The 10,000-nt window shown below is 37.4% G+C and overlaps 1 protein-coding gene across 1 annotated transcript in view; it reads left to right on the top strand.

Annotated features, from left to right (window-relative positions):
- LOC144981021 (calpain-5-like) overlaps positions 1–10,000 on the top strand; it is a 35,226-nt gene that overhangs the window by 7,824 nt on the left and 17,402 nt on the right. Inside the window, exons 2-8 of the mRNA XM_078929088.1 lie at positions 1–116; positions 2,406–2,537; positions 3,765–3,816; positions 4,743–4,893; positions 6,181–6,364; positions 8,764–8,960; positions 9,717–9,794. The exon at positions 1–116 is cut by the window's left edge and continues 55 nt beyond it. Of these exons, the coding sequence (XP_078785214.1) occupies positions 1–116; positions 2,406–2,537; positions 3,765–3,816; positions 4,743–4,893; positions 6,181–6,364; positions 8,764–8,960; positions 9,717–9,794 (910 nt within the window). The remainder of the gene's footprint in view (positions 117–2,405; positions 2,538–3,764; positions 3,817–4,742; positions 4,894–6,180; positions 6,365–8,763; positions 8,961–9,716; positions 9,795–10,000) is intronic.

Genomic DNA, 10,000 nt, shown 5'->3' with positions numbered 1-10,000 from the left:
AGAGGCGATGTCTGAGCAAACGGAAGTTGTTTATTGATGGGGAATTCCCTCCCACTGGTTCATCTTTATTTTTCAGCCACCCAGCACCGGCTGATATTGAGTGGAAACGTCCAAAGGTAAATAATAATAAATGATTGAAAGGTTTTAGTCCAAATGTAAAAAAATAAATGATTGAAAGGTTTCAGTCCAAAGGTAAATAATAAATGATTGAAAGGTTTCAGTCCAAAGGTAAATAATAATAAATGATTGAAAGGTTTCAGTCCAAAGGTAAATAATAATAAATGATTGAAAGGTTTCAGTCCAAAGGTAAATAATAATAAATGATTGAAAGGTTTTAGTCCAAAGGTAAATAATAATAAATGATTGAAAGGTTTCAGTCCAAAGGTAAATAATAAATGATTGAAAGGTTTCAGTTCAAAGGTAAATAATAATAAATGATTGAAAGGTTTCAGTCCAAAGGTAAATAATAAATGATTGAAAGGTTTCAGTCCAAAGGTAAATAATAATAAATGATTGAAAGGTTTCAGTCCAAAGGTAAATAATAATAAATGATTGAAAGGTTTCAGTCAAAAGATATGTGTGTCACATTGCATGTTTCTTTTTTTATTTTTTAGTAGGTTAAAAAACGAAAACCATTAAATGAAATGAATTATTCGCTTCATTCGGGGACAGCGTGGTTCAACGGTACGGTCTTTGCATCGTACCCAAAAGGAACCGAGTTCGATTACCCGTTGCGCTGTGTGGCCTTGATCAAGTCACCTCTCCCTAGCTCAGTTTGTGGCGCTGCACTGCGGCTGACGCATGGATTATTCCAGTCTTCCCTTAGAATAGACCCTAAAGAAAATTGCCCTTATGGGATGAATAAAGGGAATTTTATTTCATTAATTTATTATTTTATTTATTCCGTGGAGATAGTAAGTTTTTTTGAAGTGTGATTGAAATAACCTTAACATACGCCACAATACTCAAAGTTGTAATTTGGGATTAACTATTTATTCTTTTTAATACTCGTAAATGTCATATAAATGCTCAAAATCACATTGATTCGAGTAAACGCTTTATGAATTATCCAAAGGGCCACTCTCTCAGATAAAAAAATTATTAAATAGCGTCTCTACAAAACTTTGTTTGGTCAGTTTTTCAAGGTAGACAAAATGAGAATTAACCCCCAATGAAATGTGTCTTCAGACCTCAAATCATTAAAATTCAACAGACTGAGTTTTTAATTAAGTCAAACTTCATCTTTATGTGTGCGGCTATGTGGTCTAGTGGTATGACACTCGCTTTCGGATTGGAAGATTCTGAGTTCGAGCCTCGCTCGACGCATAGTTAAGTCCTTGGAAAAGGCTCTTTACTCAACGTTTTTTCTCACCATTTGCAGGTATAAAACGAGTATCTGGCCGTTAACGGCGTTGTCTCTTTCGGGAAAAAAATTGCAATTATCGCCTAACAGGCGTCATGTTCCGTTCTAAATGTTATGCGTTGCTATTTGGTCAGGGATTCATTGTGCTTTGAGCAAGTTAAGTGGATATTCACTCACTCAATCCTCTCAATCCTGCTGAAATATAATCCAGTTGCTCTTCAAATTTGTTTGAGGCAAGCGAATGTCTGGTTTGCCTTCCCGATTCTGGTTTTGATCTCTCTGCATTGTTGTCACCATCTGTTGTCAGTTTACCGCCCAAGTACGTGAATTCTGGAATATCTTCTAGAGGATTTCCAGTAGATGTTGCGTTATATAAAAGCTCAAGTTTGTTGTTTTTTCTATCTACGTTTAAGATATCTTTGAAACTTTAAAATAAACATGCTCTTCTTATTTATTTATTTTTTCTTCTTCTTCGTTGTCGTTGTGGTAGCCACTTAAATGGGGGGTCCAGATTACAATTCACATTATCTATGAATTTCAAGACACACACGGACGCACACACACACACACACATACACAAACACACAAACACACGCAATTTAAAATACACACGGTGATTATTTCATTATCTCACGTTTCTAAGATTTTTGTATATTCTTTATTGTTTATAGTTTCTATCAATTTTTGAAGGAGCTCATTCCATAAACGAATGTCGGAGATAAAGAAAGAATTTAGGCGGATGGCTATTCTTGATGTTTGAATCGATAACATGTTGTCGTGTCCTCTTGTTAGTCTGTTTGTTTTTGTTTTGTTTTTTAGTGTACTAGGGAGTTTTATTCTTGTGTTGGCTGTACTCATATATTTTTTTAGGGGGAGGAGGGGGGGGGGGGAGTACATATCTTATTTTTTCACGCAGATGTTACATTTATTCCAGGCCTAAGCTCTCTGTGAGTTTTTGTTACGCTATTGCAATGAGAGAATTTCTTAGTCATTTAACTTCCAGTTCTTCTATTTACTGAATGCCATCACATACTGTCTCCAGGACATCGTGTCGGATCCCAAGTTTTTCATAGACGAGGCAAGCGCTGATGATTTCTCACAGGGATCTCTTGGCAACTGTTGGTTTGTAGCGGCCTGTGCTTGTATTGCAGAGGATTCCAGTCTCCTGAAGAAGGTAAGGAATGAAGACATTAGGCAAATGTGTGTTCCTCATTGTATGGCATTCACCTTGTGACCTGTAAGTCCCGGGTTCGGGTTCCGATTTAAGAATTTACTCAGATTTCTCACCTCATTCACTCAGATGCAAAATACATTTTCACAAAATCGCTAAAAGTGTATCGGTCGTAAAAAAATGTAATAGCGTCTTATAGTGTCATTTCTCATACAGCTGTTGTCGGCTTGATACCATATGTATACCGCGTTGAGCTCGTTTCATGAATATTAGTCTATACTCTATATAAACGTAAACATTTGTTGATAAAGACTTGGTCCATGTCAATAAATACTTCTTTAAAACTCCGGTGAATTATTTACGTCTTTTAAGCGAGCTTTATGACAGGAATACCATGGATTGTTGATCTCTAGGATATGCTAGAATTTTCTCGGTAATGTAAATGTTGCTGCTCGAAGCTCGAAGAAATAAATGATAATGTGAAATTGATTGTAAGCTTTAATTTATTCATCTTAACTTCGCCACTACCACATTATCTCATTCATCTGTGGTGTTTCACTCATCCTGTTTTGTTGATAAAGGGGAAACCCGAAACGTTCATTTGATCTGTTTTTTGGGGGGTTTTTTGTAATTAAATTGAAGCTTACAATCAATTTCACATTATTATTTAGAATTTTCTCGTAACTCTGATGTTATAAAATGCACTGCGTCACCCTCGCTAAGTCTCCAAGCTGTCGTATAATCTTATCACTGATAGATAGCATAATGGTGTTGCCTTTTTCAAATCTATTAGAAACATTTTTACTGGGCTCGATTAGCTTATAAAAGTGTTTATCCATTATTGAGATCTGTCAACATCATGATAGATGAATAGAATGTACCAATGAAGCTTGTAACTTATTTTATAATTTTACAAAGTAAATTGACAGTTAATTGCCTTGAAAAAGATCAAAACAACAGCGAAATCCGATAATTGAGTGTCATGGACTATGAAAGACTAAGTACGCTAATAGCTTTTGTTGTTGTTTCGATATTTGAAAAGGCCAATGAATGGCGAGAGGTTGTTTTTCTGTAAATGCTATACAAAGTCTTCCAACGTCACCGTTTTATTCATCAATAGTGTAAAAACCGTAGATTGATTGTGAATTAAGTATATATATAAATGTATATAGATCTATATGTATGTATTTGAAAACAAAATGTTTTCAATTTATTGCCACAATTAATTAGGTTGTACCTGACTTCAAGAATCAAGAATTTTTACCAGAATCAAAATATGCAGGTATGAACCGCCATTTTGTTTCAATAATTTATGGTCGTTACTTATAGTTTTTGTCACATGACTTGTTTATGAAAAAGCATAGATTAATGAAACTGAATAAATTGGTATGGATGGCTATAATATAGAGCATGTTATGCAATGTTAAACATTGCTCAAAGCTCATCACTATGCTTAATCAATTCCCCCGAAATATGGTCCCAAATATCGATTTCATATAGTACAAGTCACATGTTGAATAATGCGATATAGCATTGTAAACTGTAGCGAAGTCCCACGAAGTATGATATTACTACAACACAAAGTGATGAAGTTAGTATAAAAATCATACCCAAAAGGTAGGCGGGAATTACTGAAGAGAATAACAGTAACTTTCGCAAGTTGTTCCCTTTCGTCTCAGACTGACAGTAAAATGTACAGTAAAAAAATTAATGATTGAAAGTGCAGGCCTGTATGTTTCCCTACCAGGTATATTTGTTATTTTAACTAAAAGGAACATGTTGCTGTTTGTCTCATTTAGATTTCATAATTAGAATACCGATGGAAAATTGAAATGTTAACTCACTCAACCCTAACACCGACTACATCCGTAGTTTACCAGGGTTACATTTACCCCATGCCTAATTATTACATTTTTATGAGACAAATTATAGGCGTAGTATCAGAGCTAATGTTTTTTAGTTTTAATTTTACATGTTAATGATATTTGAATAAAACTATCTATGTTCGTGTTCATTTTAATACATTTGTTTCAAATTTTGAAAAGTAACAAAAATCTCTAAGATTGAGTGAGTTTATGTCGAAGTTAAGATTATGATAAGTTGTTAAAGCCCACGGAACTGTTGGTGTATTCGTTTCACTGATTTATTTAAGTGGCAAACTAAGACTGACACGTTCTAATCTCTCCTATTAAAAAATAATTCCACCAGGAATCTTTCATTTCCGGTTTTGGCGATGTGGAGTCTGGGAGGATGTCGTCATTGATGATTACCTTCCGACAAGGAGCGGTCGTCTCATTTATACACACTCCAAGACCAGGAATGAATTTTGGTCGGCACTCTTGGAAAAAGCTTATGCCAAGTGAGGAATGCCTCCTCGTTCTTATCCTCTACTAGCTCCTCATCCTCATTTTTTAGTTTCCTTTTTCAAACCACCCCCCCCCCCTCCACTTTTCACCTCCTCCTCCTCCTCCTCCTCCTCCTCCTCCTCCTCCTCCTCCTCCTCCTCCTCCTCCTCCCCCCTAAATCCCCCTCCTCCTCTTCCTTCTTTCACTCATCCTCCTCCTCATTATCCCCCCGATCCGCCTTATTCTATCAACGAAACTTGATAAAACTCTCAAACTTTGGACCTTACGAGGTCCCAGATTTGAGAGTTTTTATCAAGATGAGGGTCATTTTAATCGCTCGATATTTGAAGGGCGAGTTTTCTGCCAAGTTTTCTGCCAAGTTTATAAAGAAGTGTTTTTTCCCAGCGTTCAGTTAAACGGTTAAATAGATTTATCAAATTTGGGAATTGTGCATTTTATGAAACTATATATATATTCTACTTGATTGCATTAATTCGACCCAAAATTCATGTTATTACTATAATTCAATTGTCGGCATCAATTTGATATATTACAGTCTTGAAACGGTGTGTTATATTATATTATACAAATATAACCCTAAAAGTAGAGACCGGAAGAGGGGAGGGGGAGGAGGGGTGGGGGGGGGGGGGAGGTCCTGATGTGTTGGTAGTAAAAATACTAACAAAATATAAGAATGGAAGCATTCGGATGGAAACAGCACAGACAATTGAAATATTTCGGGTGCAAACACTTTGTCAGCATAATAAGAAATAAATGAACACAACGTATTGAACATTGTAGCGGATCAAAACAATGTTGGAATTTAATAAACAAAATATTGTGATAATAAATACTGTTGTGTCGCTACAATAGGCTTCAATAGTCGTGACGTCACTTTCCCTGTATACTAACTTAAAATTGGTTCTAAACTACCAGAACAATGGCGGACGCCCTTATTAAATACTTCTCCGACGAGCATAAAAGTGTATCCAGAGGATAAAAACATTATAAATCCTATCATGTTTTGACCTTTATACATTCTGATCTCTTGACATGTGAAAAAGTTCTAGCCAGCATGAAGAATAAAAAGTATCGAATTTCTTTGTTTAGAACCAAGCTGCTCGTTGCTGGGCGGACGTGACATCAGACTATTGAATCCTATTCTCCCTGTATTTTGAATATTTTTTATTCAATCTTCCTTTGTTTATATTTTGATGATGAATGATTTGCGCCACAACAACATCAATAATCTACCCTTCTAGCGTGTAAATACCAACATTATTGGTGCTTTCTGTTTCCAGATTATTTGGGTGTTACGAGGCGCTGACAGCCGGCAAGGCACGAGATGCAATGGTGGACATGACAGGAGGGGTTGGCGAGGGGATTGACGTAGCCAACTACAAATCCGAGGAAGAACGAGACAGGATGTTCGACATCCTTCACAAAGCCAAGGCTCAACAGTCACTCATGTGTGCCAGCATACAGGTGAATTTTTCTAGAATAATGAACTTTAGCTTTTATTTTCTTTTTTTTTCATACAGAGCAATATCCACTAAATGTACTCAACGCGCTTTACAAGGGGGTCCCTAGCCATCAGCAAAATTAACATGTAGGACTAGAGATGACGCCTGTTAGGCGATTATTTAGATTGTTTTTATAACAGAGACAATGCTGTTCCTGGCCAAGTAGTCATTTTACACCTGAGTATGGTGAGAGAATGTGAATAAAGAGCCTTGCCAAGGACTCAACTATACGCCGCACAGATCGGGACTCGAACTCAGTGCCTTCCAATCCGAAGACCACATAGCCGCACAATAATTAGAGAAAAGTTGGTTTTGAGAACAACTGTTCGGGGCAACATATTTATTATTACCATTTTCTTTCATATGTTTCCCCTCTTTTGTGCGGCTATGTGGTCTTGTAGTATGACACACAGCTTCGAGCCCCACTCAAAGCAGCGCATAGTTGAGTCCTTGGAAAAGGCTCTTAAGTTACATTCTCTCGCCGTATTCAAGTGTAAAATGAATACCTGACCACCATCAGCGTTGTCTCAGTTGGAAATAAAATGTTATAGCGCCTAACAGGCGTCATTTCCCGTCCTACATATTAAGTATTGCAGTTGACTAGGCACCTTTTGTAAAGCGCTTTGAGCACGTTTAGTGAGTATTGCGCTATATAAATGTTTTACTTTTTTTCTATACTTACTAACTTAGGCCCCTCACTCCAGCTTGGGCATAGACCATCGACGAATCTCCCCCATCTTGTTAGGCTTTGTGCCATCTTCTCGGCTTCTCTTTTGTGCGGCTATGTGGTCTTGTGGTAGGAACTCGCTTTCGGATCGGAAGGTCCTGGGTTCTAGCCTCGCTCAGCGGATAGTTGCGCCCTTGATAAAGGCTCTTTACTCACATTTCTCAACATATTCAGGTGTAAAATGAGTACCTGGCTGTTAACAGCGTTGTCTCTGTCGAAAAACGTTAAATATCGCCTAACAGGCGTCGTGTCTCCTTCTATATATTACGTCTTGCTGTAGGTCAGTGACCCCTTGTAAAGCGCTTTGAGCACGTTTAATGGATAGTGGGGATATAAAAGCTCAAGTTTTTTTCTTTGTTTCATTCTCTCTCCAAGTTAAGCCTTCAGTTTCTACATCCTCCATCAATGCCCTCCTCCAGCTGTTCCTAGGCCGCCCTCTTTTCCTCGTCCCCTATGTGGGTTCCATGTTAGAGCTTGCCTAGTAGTATTTGTTGCAGGGCTTGTGAGGGTGTGGCCCAGCCATTTCCATCTCTTGCATATTAATATGTCAGCAATTTAAATTTCATTCTCAAGTCAGTATTTTCTGATTAAAAATCTGAAATCTCAGAAAATTATTCTTACTTTATTTAAGACGCAATCATGAAAATTTATTTATGCCGAGCTGTTTCATTCATCAATGGTCATTTTCAAATTTCATTTCAGTTAACCAATTCATTGTTCCTTGGTTTATTTTTAGGAAATAAATTGCAAAGGTCTAAGGAATGCATCGTATTTGTTAAACGGGAATGGTGGTAATCAACCAAAATTTGATAACTCTATATCTGAGATGACAGTGCAAGTGTTAGGAATAGATATCCTGCTTCTGTTTTTCAAGTATGGGTCTCAATGATCAGAGATTAGTGCACTCACTTTCCAAAATTAAAAATTCACACCAAATACTGGAGCATACTCAATGTCTCAATCGTTTCTATGTAACATGTTTGTGTTGAGAATGTTGACTATTAAGCTTAAATGCTGGCCAAATTACTTCGTGGCGTTTGTGTGTGTGTGTTGAACCCGTGACCTCAAAAAGTCAGGGAGAGAAGGCTCTAATAAAGACTAGGGTTTAAAGCGATCTTTTTTGGGGGGGGGCATCGTGGAAAGCTCATACGGTAGAGTCACGCTCTCTCCGGCCAGGCGGAGTTGTCGTACCAGTAAGGTCGCGGGTTCGAGCCCCCATCGCCGCCGCAAAATGTTTATTCTCTATTGTCTTCTGGCACTTTCCTACTCACTTCATTTCTTGTAGATTAGAGCACGTGCTTCAGTCACAAAGGGACCAGTATCAATCCAAGCGGTTTTAGCATGGTCTTTTAATTCTGGTAGAAAGTATTTTTCGAAAGGCTCGCATTGTATTCAAAGAATAGCAGGAAAATGATATTGTCCATTTGATGCTAAAGAAACCGATATCAATTCTACTCCATACACCTTTTGGCTCTAAAAGAACTATTTCAATTTCATTTGTCCTCTTCTCGTCGTCCTCTTCTTCTTCTTACCCTCTAACCTTTTCAGGCTGAACATACATATTTGTTGTTTTTTTAAATGTGTGTGGCTTCGTATTGTTTATTTATTATTATTTCCTTTTCCAATTCTTACAGGCCCGCAGTGCTTCAGAAATGGAGAGCAAGCTAAGCGTTGGGCTGGTACGTGGTCACGCCTACAGTATAACAGCCGTCAACAAAGTTCCCCTGAAGGGCACGGGCTTCTTTGGCCTCTTCAACAGGGAGAAGATCCACATGATTCGTTTGAGAAATCCCTGGGGTGGGGTTGAATGGAACGGTCCGTGGAGTGATGGGTGAGCAACTTTTGTGCGGCTATGTGGTCTTGTGGTATGACACTCGCTTTCGCATCGGAAGGTCCTGGTTTCAAGCCTCGCTCGGCGCATAGTTGAGTTCTTGGAAAAGGCTCTTTTCTCACTTCTCTCACCGTACTCAGGTGTTAATGAGTACCTGGGCGTTGACGGCGTTGTCTCTGTCAGAAAAAAATGAAATATCGCCTTACAGGCGTCATGTTTCGTTCTACATGTTACGTGTTGCTGTTGGTCAGGGACCCCTTGTAAATCGCTTTGACCACATTTAGTGGATATTGCACTTTATAAAAGCTCAATATTTATTATTTATTCAATATCTAAATCTTCTCATTCTTATGTATCCATCTTTAATTTGGTTTAAAATATCCCTTGAATATATAGTTGTTGCTACATTTTAAGATAATTGGAAAAATCAACGCCATTTTTTTTCATTTTGTCCAAAAATCGCGCTCTTCACGGTTTGAGAATTCTTTTACAAGATGAGATGTTATTTTATTCGATTCATATTTGAATAACCAGATGTCTGGTCATAATCTATTTTAATGGGGTTTTATATTCAAAGTAGGGCAGTAATTGTTGTTGTCCAGTCTGTGTGTCAAGAAGCAATAGTTTTCAGATGTTTAACTTTCACAAATGATTTCTCCGTATCTTTTTCCATATTTAGATCTTCATATCATTGATTATTTTACTTTATTTTAATTTTCAACATTTTCATTTTCAAACAAAAACATTATGTTCCAGATCATCTGAATGGACTAAAGTCAGTGAAAGTGAAAAGAAAGATCTTGGTCTAACATTTGACGAGAATGGAGAGTTCTGGTGAGGATAATTTCTCGAATTTGTTAATTTATTTACTGCTTATCGGTATAAGATAAGTGTAGTAAGATTGACAGTATAATGTATATTCCAAAGTAACGAGAAAAATGTTTTGAGGCCCTTAGACATTTTTGATTCCTCTTGAGATTTGCTGCTAATTCTCTCTTGTCCTCACACAAAATACTCTTGACAAAATGGACTCGGCACGT

Source organism: Berghia stephanieae, chromosome 10 (assembly GCF_034508935.2).
Source record: "Berghia stephanieae isolate SIO BIC M18660-M18661 chromosome 10, UCSD_Bste_1.3, whole genome shotgun sequence".
NCBI classification, from domain to species: domain Eukaryota; kingdom Metazoa; phylum Mollusca; class Gastropoda; order Nudibranchia; family Aeolidiidae; genus Berghia; species Berghia stephanieae.
The sequence above is the reverse complement of the archived record's forward strand: the minus strand, read 5'-3'. Positions and strand labels throughout refer to the sequence as shown.